This window comes from Lepisosteus platostomus, chromosome 5 (genome assembly GCF_059453375.1).
Source record: "Lepisosteus platostomus isolate fLepPlt1 chromosome 5, fLepPlt1.hap1, whole genome shotgun sequence".
In the NCBI taxonomy this organism is placed as follows: Eukaryota; Metazoa; Chordata; class Actinopteri; order Semionotiformes; family Lepisosteidae; genus Lepisosteus; species Lepisosteus platostomus.
The window spans coordinates 28,784,436-28,801,872 of NC_142615.1; the positions used below are offsets into that span (position 1 = coordinate 28,784,436).

Consider the following 17,437-nt stretch of genomic DNA (forward strand, 5'->3'; position numbering starts at 1 on the left):
CGTCTCTGTTAGTGAGGAACACACAGCTCTTCCTCACTCTGCTTCACACTCTGTAGGCAGAGGCTCCTGTCAGCTTTCCAAATAAAGGCATATCAAAGGTGCAGCACTTCAGAGAAAGGCACCATTCTCCAGGGATCCAGCCCCTGGTGGCATCATACTACTTAGTTTACATGTTATTGCACTTTCTACATGTGGTTTTTGAAGTTATTTGCAAGGCAAAACTTGAATGTCTGTATGTATCTTGAATAACAAGAACTTTAGCTGTTGTTACTCCAATTGTGAATAGTAAGCTATGCTAATTTACACATGAACAGAAAAGATATTGCAGTAAATGTACTGTGTTGATCCCGTCCATTTAAAACAGCTTCCTGTTCTGACCTGGTTTCCTTCACACTTACAGAGGGATAAGAGAATCACTAGAGTGCAGTATAGTACTTGCCTCATATTGCAATCTTTAAATCTTATATTGTCTTATTTTTTATTCACCATGCTGCTGACATGGAACATTGCAGTGGAAATACAGTTGATGACTTTGGATGCCATTTCTGTGCTTGATTGACTTTTAAAACCTGCTCATCATCCACTATTTTGAAAGTCTTGTGAATCATTGAAGGGTGGAATAGATCTGGCTATATCTGTCTCAGTATAGATAGATTTTCTTGTACAGAATATTTGCTTTTGATCTCTACTCAAATCACGTTAAAGGTTTTTTTCATGTGTCTTGTGTTTGCAGGTTCAGAGGCCACTGTCGAAAGGACTCCTCCTGAACAGCGGCATAGCGACAAGGAGTTGGGCTCCAATCGGATGCAGGAAACAGAGCTCACTCCTGCAGAAGAGAAAAACAAACTCGGTGAGAAGCACACAGAGAGCAGACAGAGTGTCGAGGATGTGGATTCTGTACAGATGATGAAGCCAGAGCCTGAAAGTGAGAGACATGGGGTCATGTTACCTGGCAACTTTACAGACAAGCTTAATAATCTTGATACTAAGAATGTTGCTGAAAGTTGTATTGAACTGGATTCTATGTCTGTTCATTGTTACAAAGAGGAGGAACTGAATGAACTGGGTGTTATAAATCCTATAAAGCTAGAGAAGGAGCCCCACCTGATTGACACTGCTAAGCAGGACACTGAAGTGAATAATGAAGAGAACACAGCTCAGTTTCAGGGCACAAAGCAAGATCATTTGGAGCATTTGCACAGCGAGAAGCCACAGCAAAGCCAGCCGATCAGACCAGCGCCTTGCTCAGATAGTATGGACAAACTGTCATTACAACACAGACAACAGCAACGTTTTTGTCAATCCAGCACCTCAAAACCCCACCGATGCCCCCCGAAACCTTTCGGCTGCACTCAGTGTGAAAAGAGCTTTAGTACATCGAGCCAGTTAAAAAGTCACCAGCGTCTTCACACAGGAGAGAGACCATTCAGCTGTAGTGAGTGTGGGAAGAGTTTTAAACACTTAAGCACCTTAAAAACCCACCAGCGCCTTCACACAGGAGAGAAACCATTCAGCTGTAGTCAGTGTGGGAAGAGTTTTAGTGACTTGGGCAACCTGAAACAGCATCAGCGTGTTCATACAGGAGAAAGACCTTTCAGTTGTAATCAGTGTGGGAAATCATTTAGTCATTTATGTAACTTAACAAGCCACCAACGCCTTCACACAGGAGAGAAACCATACCTCTGTAGTCAGTGTGGGAAAAGTTTTAGTCGTTTAGGACACTTAAAAACCCACAATCTTGTTCACACAGGAGAGAAACCATTCAGCTGCAGTCAGTGTGGGAAGAGTTTTACACGATCAAGTGACTTAAAAACACACCAGCGCACACACACCGGAGAGAGATACAGTTGCAGTCAGTGCGGGAAGAGTTTTAGTTGGCCAAGTGACTTAAAAATACACCAGCGCATTCATACAGGTGAGAAACCATTCAGCTGCAGTCAGTGTGGGAAGAGATTTAGTACTCCAAAGGACTTAAAAAGACATCAGCGCATTCACACAGGAGAAAGACCATGCATCTGTAGTAACTGTGGGAAGAGTTTTAGTGACTTGGGCAATTTGAAAAAGCACCAGAGCATTCACACTGGTGAGCGACCATTCAGTTGTAGTCAGTGTGGGAAGGGTTTTATTAACTCAAGCAGCTTAAAAAGGCACCAACGCCATCACACAGGAGAGAAACCATTCAGCTGTAGTCAGTGTGGGAAAAGTTTTAGTTTGGCAGGTACCTTAAAAACCCACAGTCTCATTCATGCAAAAGAGAAACCATTTAGCTGCGGTCAGTGTGGGAAAAGTTTTACTCGGTCAGGTGATTTAAAAACACACCAGCGCATACATACTGGAGAGAGGTTCAGTTGCAGTCAGTGTGAGAAGAGTTTTAAACACTTAAGCACCTTAAAAACACACCAGCACATTCACACCGGAGAGAAACCATTCAGCTGCAGTCAGTGTGGGAAAAGATTTAGTACGACAAAGGATTTAAAGAGACACCAACGCATCCACACAGGAGAGAGACCGTTTATCTGTAGTCAGTGTGGGAAGTGTTTTGGGGACTTGAGCAACTTGAGAAAGCACCAGCGCATTCACACTGGAGAAAGACCTTCAGTTGTTATCAGTGTGGGAAGAGATATAAAGACACAGGTACCTTAAAAATCCCAACAAAGTCAAGTCGGAGAGGAGTTTTCTGCTGTAATATCTGAGTGAAAGATACCATTATATCTGTCCAGGAGATAAACTATTCAACTTCAATGTAGGGAGAGTTCACAGTAAAAAAAAAGTAGCAGCTTAATTTTTCCTGGTAAAGCATGTATGTTTTCTGTTTCTATTGAGTCGTAAGAATCTGCATTGGTTCAAAACCTGGCTTGTGTCAATATTTGCAATTCTTAGGAGCTTCAAAGCAGGAAGTAGGAAGAGATTTTTGCTGAGCTGTAACGTGTCTGAGACTTTGATCAAATTAATTGTCTGGTTTACTTTGGTTAATTAAAGTTCTTTATATATCATTAAGAGTCATCAACAGTCCAAGAAAACAGGATAAAAAGAAAAAAGAATACAGAAGAGAAAAAAGGGTGACAATAGAGAAAATGGATCCTTGTCAGATCAATGTTAAGAAACAGATTCTAGTTAGGTATCTGAACCTCGTAAGGAGAGCCACTTTTTTGTTTTTGGGAATTTCTTATATTTCCTATATAAAGAATCCCTATGTTAAAAAGGGTCTCTTCGTTTGTGGCTGCATTTTTAACAGGGGTAGAATCCCATTCACTTTGTAGCATCTGGATCTATAGGGAAATTTAATTTCACATTATATATAGGTCTCTTGTTGGCCTGTGTCGGTGTTATAGGGTTTTTAAATACTTGGTTGCTGTCTAAGTTTTTCATGTTGGTCAGAATGTAGGCCTATGAGATGCCTTGTTTGTAAATAGAGTAACTGAAGTGTTTTATGTTGAGTTGTTGTGTGTGTGTGTGTGTGTGTGTTATTGCCAATATAAATATAAATTTGTCTAACCTAATGTGGATTATTTATTTTGCTTTCACCAACCCTGTGTCAGAGAACAAAGAACTCACGTGCCTCTATTTATATTGATTGCTTGGGTATATTCTTGGAATATCTTTGACAATTTAGGAGTTATGATTATTTTACTTGATTAACTGCTTGGTCTATTTTCCGAAATATTTTTCATTTTTTGAAACTCTATTTGTATGAGTAAATGTCAGAACATGATTCTCTGGTTCAAGCAGTTTTTGTGCAAAGGGTAATTCATTTACAAAGGAATTTTTTTTAACTTTTCAATGACATACCACAAAATGATATGACTATTCTTTTCCAGTTTTTAAAAGATAATGTTTACTAAAGATACTTAATGAAATGAAAAACACTCATCAATAGCTAAGGAATGACATTGATAATTGATTTGCTAATCAGACTAATAGAGCAGTAAAGTCAATAAGGTCAGAAAACGTGGATGTTACAGTGAAAGAGGTAAAAGTGTGTGAGCCTAGAGCTAACCCGCTAGGCAGAGCAGAAGCAGGGAAGTGTGAGTAGCTTGTTAAACAGGAATCAACTGTTTTACCTGGGATTAACACTGTAAATACTCAATTCCTGGTCCCTGCTGTTGTTCAAAATTCAGGGGCAGCGAGCGCAGTCCTCAGTAAATCCTCTAGTGCTCCACAGACTACAAACAGTGACCTGAGGCCGCCATTCAGAGGTCTACAGCAACATCCCTCTACCACCAAAGGAATGATGATACTTGCGAGTGAATCTTTGCCTTTCTCACCTTAATCCTCCTTCTCCGAAGCGCCTGATATTGACAAGCTACAATAGACAGGAAACCCAACAGGCATCAACAGACGAAAGAAGCAGCCTTCTTAAAGCCAGTAAGCCTAGCTTTGTTTGCGTCAGTTGCCTGAGCTGCGGAGTCCCAGTGCCAACAGGTTAGACAAGAGATATGGACTCAGAAGAAGAATGTGAGTGGTCTGTGTCTTTGCCAGACTGCACACTCTATGACACCCTGGCTACACCAGAGGACAGGGTGAGCTGCAAAGCTCCAAAAGAGTTGCAACAGCAGTGAAATCTGCAGTTTGAAGATTCTGTGACAGAGAAGATAGAGAATCTATATTGCAAAATGCTGGTAATGTGCCTCCACAATAACTTGCATCTGCCTGCAGCACTGATAACCTGTCTGTCCCACTTTGTAACAGCAGTGACAGAGCTTCCTGGCCCCTCAGAACCAATAAAATAGTATCCCAGGTTCCACCTTTTCCATCTGCATCAGTGACACGGACAGCATGGAGGGTCTTTCAGCTTCTCCATGCATCAACTGGCAGGTAACAACTTCAGGACCCTGCCCTCACAGCAGCAGAAAAGCTGATGGGAAACTGAATCTGTTTGCTCTAGATGACATTGGCCTCACTGACATTTCTTTGAACCCCAGCAGTAAGATTCAACAGCAGTAATCTGGACTAATCTTCGTGTTCATGTTGCAGTACAGACGGGACGCAGTGGACACAGTGAAGAAGGCTGGGCCTGCTGTCGTGCTGGACAGACCAAAACCAGCTGCGATAATTTGGCCTTTCCTTAGACACAGATAAGGGAGCCTAGTTGAAGATGAACAACCAATGGCCAATACCCCAGGAAGAGAGAAACTGGACTGAGTAACAGGTTCTATTTTTGCTCCATGGCAATTGTATTGCTTTTCAAATGTGAGTAATTTTGTACTTTTGTAATATTTTTACGTTTTTATGTAATGTCCTTGCATGTCGGTTTTTTCATCCTAGTGTGCTGCACTACAGCAGTGTCTTAAAAATGTTTTGTTTCATTTAACTGTAAAACTTATTTGTTTTTGCAATGTATTTGTGGCATCGTTTTCTCATTGAAATAGGAACTGCTATCCCAATTTCTCAGATTTTGGTTATTAAATCTCAGTAACAAGATAAACTCATTGACGTTAAAGAACTTTTTTACAAATTTCAAATAAAGCACAGAATTGTGAACTTAGTAAAAGTACTGTAAGTCACTGTGTTGGTTCAAACTCACATTCAAGTTCCCACAAGTTGACGTGATGTAAACGCTGATTGTTGCTAACCCTGAAATACCATTGCAATTCCCCTTTAAATGTTCATTTTTATCTTATTGTTATTGAATTTGAATTTGGGTTGAGTACATTTGATACATATCAAAGGTTTTTTTTTTTCCTTTGCTACTAGATTTTCATTTTAAATTCAGGCATTCACATACAGCAGCCTGTAATCTTAAATTAGTTCCACGAATTTGAAATTTCTGTGTGCCGAATCTACCTGCATATATATATTTTTGTATTTTGTAATGCTTGTGTGTAAATTTTAAGTCTCAGGTATGTTGGTTTTAGTGCAGCTTTTCAAATGTGAGTACACAGCAGCAACTTTCAGGTTACTCAGTGTGTTGAACAAGGACCCAGGTTTACAGAGGTATCGTTTATCCAGTCAGTGGAGACAGATATTCCCAGCATTGTGTAGGAGGTATAAGGTAACTTGACTGTTTTCCTTTTGGCTAGAGATTCACCTAGGATCAACTTCTTCACTGTTTTATTTCTTGGTCACTTCAAAGAACATGAATTTGAATTAATGGAAAAGGAAGACATTTTCTCTTTTAATATTAATATTTATATAAAAATATTAATTTAAAAACATATTAAGATAATATTAAGAACAACAACTGCACCTTTGTTGCAGATTAAAGGTTCGTTAATTTAAGAATTTTAATTTAAGTTTAAGAGTGAATTCTACTGGTTCTTACTGAGGAGCTTTTTCACAATTAGTGATGGATAGCTCTATTTGTCTTTATTGAGTTAAATAGGTTGTGATCTGGTGAAAAGTTTTGATCTGTTGGTGTTTGGGAGGCACCAGATTTCTGAGCAATGAACATCTGCAGGATTATTGAACTTTCACAAGCAGATGTTGAAATCTGTGTATATTCCATAAATAAGGATGAGTTCCACTGTCCAGGACAGTTATTCGGGGGGGGGAGGATCACTTGGGGAACCTCTATGCAAAGTTTTGTATTTTTATGTGAGGAAAACTAGACATAAAATGACATGTTGGAAACTGTGATTGTTCTAACATTGACAATTGGACAGCCTCTTGATAAACCTGTAAGAAAAAACACTAATTAAATAAGTCTGTAGTGACTCAAATATATTTCAAAGAATGCAGAGATCTTACATTTCCTTAACCCCTTTAATGACCTCTTTTGAGAATGTGGTCATTAAAAATCCCAGGGCATTTCTCGAAAAGAGTAGGGTTGTAACCCCGGCATCCTGGCTAAATTTCCCATTGGCCCTTACCAATCATGGCCTCCTAATAATCCCCATCTATGAATTGGCTTCATTACTCTGCTCTCCTCCCCACCTTATAGCTGATGTGTGGTGACCGTTCTGGCTCACTATGGCTGCTGTCGCATCATCCAGTTGAATGCTGCACATTGGTGGTGGTGGAGGGGAGTCCCCATTACCTGTAAAGCGCTTTGAGTGGAGTGTCCAGAAAAGTGCTATATAAGTATAAGCAATTATTATTATTATTATTATTATTATTATTATTATTATTATTATTATCCATGTTATCGATGCCGACACCCTGGCCATATCCTATTAAGCATATGTCTTGCACCTTTCGTATGCATGTTCTCACTCAAGTTTGCAAGGTCTTAGGGTCCCATTTCTAAATGTGTGTCACAAGGGTGCCCACGAGCACCCCCAATGTGCCCTTATTGCACCCTTCTCTGAGGGCTGCATTGAAGCGGACTCCGCTGAAGAGAATTGCCCCCAGTTCCCTGCAGAATGGTGATGTTTGTTCCATCCTATCAAAATGGAGAGTAGTTGCCATTTAAAACTCAGGCTACTCTTTGTATTCTAGATATGAAGCTTTCACATAAGGCTTTTATTTCAACTTTATTTTTTTATTTCAACACATGGAATATTTAATCGTATAATAGTACAAAGCTTTGTGCTATTGCCACATTTACCTTATTTGGTTTACTTTGAATATAACGGGTTATGCTCCTTGCACTGTAATTTTTGTTCTGGGACAGACGAGATGAAATGTAATTAGTAGTACAAAGATTTGAATAAACAGCAGTATTCCAAAGTTTTGAGTTAACTCGCCCGTTTTGAGTCGAGCCTGCTGAACATGAATGAACACAATGTGTCACTACTTTTATGCAGGGACAGATGAGATCACAAGATGTCTTCAAGCTGCAAACCAAGAATGAAAAAATCTTTAAAATAAATATCTACCAAATGCACTTAGCCACTGAAAAGGCAACATCAACAACAAGAAGGGGCTCTGTGGCTAAGGATCTGCGCCTGTGGCTGGAAGGTTGCCAGTTTGTATCCCACAGGCTGCAGAGGAATCCTACTCCATTGGGACCCTTAGCAAGGCCCTTAGCCCCAGCTGCTCCAGGATCTCTGCATAAATGGCTGACCCTGCGGTCTGATTCCCAGCTTCTCTACCTGTCTCCCTATTTTTATCCCTTTTACAAATATTCTTTGCAGGGATCTTAAGTAAAGAAGTACCTTTGTGATTACAGAGAGGGAGACAAACAACCTTAATTCAAGTCTTAGTTATTCTATATCTCCATAAATTCAGACCTTACAGGTCTAATGTTCTTAACCCATCTGGAACAATATCTAACACATTTTATCTGAAACAAGTGAGAATGTTTACCATTAAATATACTGTATTTCATTTATAGTCATTCTTGTTTGGTGAATCGGGGAGAAGTGTAAAGCACGACTCCTCCCTCTACTATGCATGTGCGGCACCGATGGTTCTGGGGGAATAGAGATGTTAATTTGTTGAAAGTTGTCCGTGGTGTGTTAAAGGAGGAATCAAAACTCAAATTGAGATTTATACAGTGCCTTCAGAAAGTATTCAGACCCCTCCACTTTTTCCAAACTTTGTTGTGGTAAACTTATTTCAAAATGGATGAATTGATTCTTTTTTACCATCAGTCGACACACAATACCCTCTATAATGACAATGTGAAAACACATAATAGGAATTTTTGCAAATTTATCCAAAATTAAAAACTGAAATCTCCCATTTACATAAGTATTCAGACCCTTTGTTCAGTACTTTGTAGGACCACCTTTAGCAGTGCTTACAGCTGTGAGTCATTTTGAGTATATGTCTACCAGCTTTGCACACCTGGATTTGGGCAGTTTCTCTCATTCTTCCCTGCAGATTCTCTCAAACTCTATCAGATTGGCTGGGGAGTGTTAGTGAGCTGCAATATTCAGGTTTCTCCACAGATTTTCTATGGGGTTCAAGTCTGGGCTTTGGCTGGGCCACTCAAGGACATTCAGAGACTTGTTGCGCCAGACTCCAGTGTTGTCTTGGCTGTGTGCTTCAGATCGTTGTCATGCTGAAAGGTAATCTTCGCCCTAGTCCAAGTTTGTGTGCACTCTTGAGCAGGTTTTCTTCAAGGACCTCTCTGTATTTGGCTCTGGTCATCTTTCCTTCAATCCTGACCAGTTTCCCAGTCCCTGCCACTGAGAAGTATCCCCACATTATGATGCTGCCACTACCATGCTTCACCGTAGGGATGGTATTAGCCAGGTGATAAACAGTACCTGGTTTTTGTCAGACTGGAGTTCAATTTTTGTCTCATCGGACCAGAGAATCTTTTTCCCCATGCTCTCAGAGTCCTTTAAGTGCCATTTGGCAAGCACCATGTGGGTTGTCATATGCCTTTTACGTGAGTGGCTTCCATCTAGCCACTCTACCAAAGAGACCTGATTGATGGAGTGCTGCAGAGATGATGGTCCTTCTGGCAGGTTCTCCCATCTTTACACTAGAATTCTGACTCTCTATTAGTGAGGCAATTGGGTTCTTGGTCACTTCCCTGACCAAGGCCCTTCTTGCCCAAATACCCATTTGACTTCTTCCATTTGACAATGATGGAGGCCACTGTGCTCCTGGGAATGTTCAATGAGTTGCCAATTTTTTTTAACCCCCATATCCAGATTGACAGATTGAAACAATCCTATGTTGGAGGTCTACAGAGAGTTCTTTGGACTTCATGGCTTGGTGTTTAGTCTGCCATGCACTGTGAACTGTGTGACCTTATAAAGACCGGTGTGTGCCATTCTAAATCAAGTCCAATCAAGTAAATTTACCACAGGTCGATAACAATCAAGCTCTAGAAACATCTCAAAGATGATCAAAAGAAATAGGATCTATCGGAGCTCAATTTGGAGTGTTAAAGGGTCTGAATACTTTTGTTAATGGAAGATTTCAGTTTTTTATTTGTAATAAATTTCTAAAATTCTAAAAAACTTTTTCACTTTGCCATTATGGGGTATTGGTGTTGATTGAGGGCAAAAATAATCAATTCAATTCATTTTGAAATAAGTCTACAGCACAACAAAGTGTGGAAAAAGTGGAGGGCTCTGAATACTTTCTGAAGGCACTGTACATTTGGATACTTGAAAAAAAAAAGAGAAATCCCTGCTGGCAAAGAGAATGACAAGCTCCAGTAGTCAGCTGTGCTCTGTCTTTAGGTTTTGATTTCTGTTACCCTAGTCTTCAAATAAGATTAAAGGACAACTATAGACTTTTCAAAACAGTCTGAAATGAAACACTCTTGTCATTAGAGTTAAGACTCAAGTCCTTGGACAGATTAGTTTGATTTATTTCTTACCTGTTCTATCTATTCTATTCTATCTCTTAGGGCCGCTGGTCTTCGGTGTTAAAAAAAGAGTTTCAAGTCTGGAAATTTAAGACCAATTAGAAAGTTTTTTTGGGATAATCTAGGTTGTGATTGGGTGGGTATGCAGCTATTAGCTCCTGATCTTTTAAACTTTGAACACTTTTGTGTATTTGTTGTAACCAGATATTGTTTGCCTACACCTTTCAGTTCAATTCTGGGAGGTTGTTACAAAGCCCATTTTGGACAGTTTTTCACGCCCATGGAGAGTTCAAAAGACTTATTGCTTTTAATCTAGGCAAATTCTACATCTGTGGAATTTCTGTTATCTTGTTACCTATTCATTCATAGATGGGGATTATTACCTTCCAGGTTTTTACTTACTTTTCTAGGTGGACATTTTGGAAGTGAGTGCAGTGAGTTCAAATAGAGCACAAAAGTCTCCATATAGTATGTCATATCGTTGTGAAGACTCAAATCAAAATCAAATCAAAGTTTATTTATCAAATGCACAACAATACAGCATGCAGCAGTAGTTTCCGGCAATTAAATGTCTTTTCTACGAGCTCACCAGGGGGATAAAAATCACAAAATTAAAGTTACACACAAAATTAAACTCTCAGATCTCTGAAGAACAACATCAGCTTGGAGGTGGCCAGCATTTGTTCAGGCAAGCAGATTTCATGAGTCAGCAGGCCATTGAGGGGCCGATAGAAATCACTGGTTTGACTGGATTTGGGGGTTTGTTATTTTGAGTGTATTCCGCCTTCAGCCAGGATTAAGCTTTGTCGTGTTTTCTGGTTTAAAATTATTCTCCTCATCTTCATCTGAAATACTGTGGAGGGTTTAACCACTTCTAACTACTGGACCAGAAACAGAACCGGATGATGGCAATAGGCCACATGGCCACTTTTTGTGCTACTGTTCCTCTCCTGCTGATTTTCACCAAAACATGTGATTAAGGTTTACTAGATACTAAGGTTGGGTACCACCTCTGGGAAACATACAACAGTATACCACAAACTATTTTGCATTTTTATATATGGAGACTCTCTCAAAGTTTGATTTCATCATTAGTAAAGCATGTTGAGTTGTATACAAAATACAAAATAATGAAAATGTTTTGTTCTTTTATTGGAACCAAAGAACTAGAAATAACACTGAACTGTGTAACAGAACAATTTAAAAACATGCAGATTTTTGTCGATCATTAAATGATTAAATATTTTTTCACAAGGTATTGGAAGTTAATTTGGCTTAGCAAGATAACAAGCATAGTTGATGTTCACAACCTTATGAAACACGTTTTACATGTTTGATTGCCCTTGGCTATTTCATCTAAAATTTAAAAGAATCCTTAATACTTGTTTATAACTTTGTTGACACAAAACATTCTTACCTGTTCTATCTATTCTATTCTATCTCTTAGGGCCGCTGGTCTTCGGTGTTAAAAAAAGAGTTTCAAGTCTGGAAATTTAAGACCAATTAGAAAGTTTTTTTGGGATAATCTAGGTTGTGATTGGGTGGGTATGCAGCTATTAGCTCCTGATCTTTTAAACTTTGAACACTTTTGTGTATTTGTTGTAACCAGATATTGTTTGCCTACACCTTTCAGTTCAATTCCGGGAGGTTGTTACAAAGCCCATTTTGGACAGTTTTTCATGCCCATGGAGAGTTCAAAAGACTTATTGCCTTTAATCTAGGCAAATTCTACATCTGTGGAATTTCTGTTATCTTGTTACCTATTCATTCATAGATGGGGATTATTACCTTCCAGGTTTTTACTTACTTTTCTAGGTGGACATTTTGGAAGTGAGTGCAGTGAGTTCAAATAGAGCACAAAAGTCTCCATATAGTATGTCATATCGTTGTGAAGACTCAAATCAAAATCAAATCAAAGTTTATTTATCAAATGCACAACAATACAGCATGCAGCAGTAGTTTCCGGCAATTAAATGTCTTTTCTACGAGCTCACCAGGGGGATAAAAATCACAAAATTAAAGTTACACACAAAATTAAACTCTCAGATCTCTGAAGAACAACATCAGCTTGGAGGTGGCCAGCATTTGTTCAGGCAAGCAGATTTCATGAGTCAGCAGGCCATTGAGGGGCCGATAGAAATCACTGGTTTGACTGGATTTGGGGGTTTGTTATTTTGAGTGTATTCCGCCTTCAGCCAGGATTAAGCTTTGTCGTGTTTTCTGGTTTAAAATTATTTTCCTCATCTTCATCTGAAATACTGTGGAGGGTTTAACCACTTCTAACTACTGGACCAGAAACAGAACCGGATGATGGCAATAGGCCACATGGCCACTTTTTGTGCTACTGTTCCTCTCCTGCTGATTTTCACCAAAACATGTGATTAAGGTTTACTAGATACTAAGGTTGGGTACCACCTCTGGGAAACATACAACAGTATACCACAAACTATTTTGCATTTTTATATATGGAGATTCTCTCAAAGTTTGATTTCATCATTAGTAAAGCATGTTGAGTTGTATACAAAATACAAAATAATGAAAATGTTTTGTTCTTTTATTGGAACCAAAGAACTAGAAATAACACTGAACTGTGTAACAGAACAATTTAAAAACATGCAGATTTTTGTCAATCATTAAATGATTAAATATTTTTTCACAAGGTATTGGAAGTTAATTTGGCTTAGCAAGATAACAAGCATAGTTGATGTTCACAACCTTATGAAACATGTTTAGCATGTTTGATTGCCCTTGGCTATTTCATCTAAAATTTAAAAGAATCCTTAATACTTGTTTATAACTTTGTTGACACAAAACATTCTATATTGACTTAAACAGCTTAAGACAATCATCCTTGCAAAAAAGAAAAAAAAATCAAAGCATGTCTAATGTTTGTAATAATAATTGCTTACACTTATCTAGTGCTTTTCTGGACAGTCCACTCAAAGTGCTTTACAGGTAATGGGGACTCCACCACCACCAATGTACAGCATCACCTCTATGTACCACACTGCTACCACAATATGGTTCTGATGGTGTCCAGGTGCTTCCTTTTTTCCATTTTGCTCTCTTATCTATGAATCTATGAGGAAGTGATGTGTTAGAATTTAGATTTGCCATTAGATTTATTTGCAATTTGATGGCCCAATACTGGTAGAGAGAGGGAGCGCAAAGGAAAAAAATCACCTTGGAATTTCCGTTCCATTGAATTTCCAGTTATTAATCGGCTCATCTTCATTGAGGTGTCCTCAATGTGAAATGTATATGCAGCCTTGGAAGAAGAAAAATACTGCTTTTTTCTGATAATGATCTAGAATGAGTTTCTATAATACTTATCACAGGTGTAGGTCATAACTTTAGCTTTTTCTGAATTTCATGAGATAAACTATCATGTTGCTCTGTTTGAGATTAAAAAGCAAGTTAGGACTGAGACCTAATAATTCACTTATGAGCAAGCAGCTGTCTCCTTAATGCAGGTTATAATTTCAAGCTGCAATAATAATAGTTATTTCTTGAGAGTTCCTCTCACCCCAAAGGGGCTTCACATATACAGTATATGAACAAGTAATAGGTTTATTCCATGCTGAAAAAAAGAAGAAAGAGAACACAACGTTTCTTTTTTTCAGCACGGAATAAACCTATTACTTGCTCCTTTGCAGCCTACACATGCTGACACAGCTACCCACCTGAACTACAGTATATGAAGCCTTTAGAATGAAAAGGGAACCACTTCATCCATCACTAAAGTGCAGTGTCCACCTGGGTGGGTGAAAATGGCTTCACCAGGTGAATATGTGGAGATCTTTTGGAGACCAAAGCTGTTCTTCCGAGATCTAATCAGTTCAGACTAGAAGGTGGTGATACTGCTGTTGTAAATGCCTCAGTAATTTCAGCTGTTCAGACTAGAATAGACTAGAATTTTGATGTAAAAGCAGTCTTTAAACATATATTATCAGCTTTAGTATGTTTCTGCTTCAGGGTATATGGACATGGGGTTAGACATCAGAATGTAGTTTTATATTGAATGAAAAAGATGCTAGAACTGCCTGAACTGCCTTAATGTATAAAACATACTCACTTAGCAATTTATAGGATTGTGAATTAATACATTGTTAGCAAGCTTATATGCCATCAGTGGGCACTGTGGGTTATATTACAGGCTTGTAGTTTATATGAAGTGTTCTATGTGTGTTACCTCCACGAACTTTGACACCTCTTATTAATTTATATGAAGGGTCTTTATTAAAGAGGCACCTGAGGAGCACAGGGATGTACAACATTTATTTTTCTGTGAAGGGCACACTCCTAAAGAAAAAAAAAACTTTTTCTGTTTCTCTTTTAAAAAAAACAATTTTCACTTCTAGCTTCTACATTGTGAGGTAACAGTAGGCACTCAAAACTTACAATACACAATGTTTATACTGTATTAATATACACAACACATCGCATAGAAGATGGCAGTTTTCACTGGGTGCTACACTCTTCCCCCAACAAATTAAATGTCCCAAACATTTACAACACTTAAGAATTCTTTAGCATTTAAGTATTCAATATTGCTTTTAGACATGTACATAGAGAAACGCACATACCTGATGGCTCATGTGAAGGAAAATGTCATTGTGACATCAGATCAGCTCACATTTCACTTGCACTACAGCAGGGGTTGGCAGACTTTTTAGAGCAAGGGCCACTAAAAACTTTTTGCTAACCTTGCTGGGCCATCTGAGTGAAATCCTCTATCTAGCCAATAAACTCACCGACTGGAATAGGTTACATTTCTTCGGGCACGTCTCCCTCGCAACCTTTTGCATACACCTCTGAATAAACTTACCGTCCGTGAATGGTTTAACAGCTGCTGCTAGAAGCTGTGATACTTGATAAGTAGCTCGGGTATCCACAACATGTTCTTCGAATATTCTCTTGCACAGTTTTTGCTGCCCCTGTTCCGAAAAAGATGTTTAGTCTTGTAAGGCCTTTTTATGTTGTATACTTTAATCCCGGTGATTGTTTCCTGATAAATAAGACTTTTTCTTTCCAAGAGACACAAAAGTACTCTTCTGACTATTTGTCATTGAATTTTCGACCCTCTGCATCGATCTTTCTTTTTTTCAACATGGCAGGAATAACTTACAGTTATAATTTATCAGTTATAACTTTTTGAAACCTTTCAAACAAGATAGCATATACTAGACGCCATTTGCGTGACTGAATCAGTCACAGTAGGCAACAAAAATCCAAATGAATTTACGGTAAGAATCAGTTGTGGCACAGACGTATGTAACCTAGGCTAAAGCTGACATCTGATAGGCTAAAAGTAAAATGCATCGTGCAAAAGAAGTTGTTCTGCAACTGACCGTTAGTGCTGAAAGACCTACAATAAAACTGTTCTGGAGCACGTTAGACAACTATCTCAGTTCTAATGTGTCCCATTTCCTCATGCATCTTAATATAGGTTCTTTTTGTATTTAGTTTGCACAACTAACTGAGTTCTTGTTCCAGTTTTCATCCAGCAGTTGAAGCATATTCCATTCTTGCAGTAATGCTGTTGTTTTGCTAGATTTTCTCTTCCTTTCTTGATCTGTTGGTCTGCCACCAAGGTATTTGAAATGCGGTACACTCCTGATGACTGGATTTTTCTCCTAAGATGTCCTTATCTCTGAATGGTAGAGAAATCACAAAGGCTGACACATTTGAAGTGATGGAGGTAATCCATGGAGATTGTCATGCATTCAGTGGGAGTCTCTTCCCTACAATCTGACATGAAAATCTCTATATCCCAAGGCATTCTGGATAAAACCTCAGCATCAATGTTGTGTCTCCCAGCACGATACATGATGGTAAAATTGGAATCTCCAAGCTCAGTAGCAGAACGAAGTCCAGTGGCATTTAATTTTTCAAATGTTAGAACATAGGCTAATGAGTTGTTGTCGGTGTTGTTGTCAGTGTTTGTTCATCAGGCCAAGCTTTATTGTATACATACAAGGAACTACAATAAGAACCATAATAGTAGGCTGGGCAAACGATTTAATTTTTTTTTAAAAGAAATAAAAAATGAGATATAATGATGTGTTCCAGCTTAACTTAGACATTGCACGACTTTAAAACCTATAAAAACAGGTTTTGAGAGTTAAAAAACACTTTTTATGCGCGAAAAATGGGTGATTTTTCTTCCTCGTGATCAGCTCAGAATCTTTGTGTACGCTGTAAGGTTTTTACTTCTTAATTAAACGTTTAAAATACACGAATTTCATAAAGACAACACATGTTTCGAAGAGAAAAAATACCATTCTTTTCTCTTCCTGTTGTATGAAACTCATCAGCAGGTCTTTTTTTCCCAATCAGAGGCTCTGAAAATAGCGTACCGCCCACTGCGCTCCATCAGAGAGGGGCGCGGCACCGAGAGAGGGAGGAGGCGCAGAACGAACGTTCTGCTGCCTGGAGCGCTTATGGCAGCAATCGCGTCTGCATTTATAACTTAGTTTTTTAAAATTAATCAAGCAATATGAAGCATCTCTTTTTACTTTTAAGTCCCTTAATTATCATTAAGCACAGCTTTCGCACCACTAAGACTACTTTTTGATACCATCCTTAGACAAAGCAGAAACATGTTGTTCTGTCTAATGACATTACAAGTGGAAAGATTACAGATTTTAATCGTCTTTAATTTTGTTACGTTATACATTTTAGAAACGTTTCATCCACACAAACGCCACAAAACTGTTCTCGATTGTATTTCTGAATGGTATGTTACACTAAGTTCACTGTTTTAAATACATCTAATTAAGAAAGTTAGGTGTTAGCATAAACTATTAGCAATCAATAATATAAAATTTAGCACTGTAATAAGTGGTGGCACTTTCTCCCGCATCTTGTAAAAATATTTCATTGTTCAAATATACATTAAATCTGACTATCATATAATAAGTTAAATACAAAACTAAAGAAAAAATATGGTTAAATATAATTCAAAATATTTTGCTAACAATTTTAACTGTTTATGAATAATAAAATGTATTAACTAAGGAGTAGGATGGCACAGTTGTTAGTATGCTTTTTGTTTTGTTTCTTTTTCATAAATACAACAGTAGTACCTGATGTCTCAGTGGCTTTCAAAATTAAATTATGCATGCAAACCTGTGAACTAGAAAGATAACTAAGATATCCATCCATTTATAATGGTGGCGAAGTGGTTAGCATTGCTATCTTGCAGCACTGGGGTCCTAGGTTCAATTCCTGCCATCCTGTGTGTGTGGGGTTTGCATGTTCTCTCTGGGTTACATGGGTTTT

General features: G+C 38.4%; 1 protein-coding gene across 1 annotated transcript in view; it reads left to right on the top strand.

Annotated features, from left to right (window-relative positions):
* Window positions 1–5,491, top strand: part of LOC148665493 (uncharacterized) — a 37,147-nt gene extending 31,656 nt beyond the window's left edge. Inside the window, exons 3-4 of the mRNA XM_088631630.1 lie at window positions 734–850; window positions 4,980–5,491. Of these exons, the coding sequence (XP_088487756.1) occupies window positions 734–850; window positions 4,980–5,002 (140 nt within the window). The 3' untranslated portion in view covers window positions 5,003–5,491. The remainder of the gene's footprint in view (window positions 1–733; window positions 851–4,979) is intronic.
* The last annotated feature ends 11,946 nt before the right edge of the window (window positions 5,492–17,437 follow it).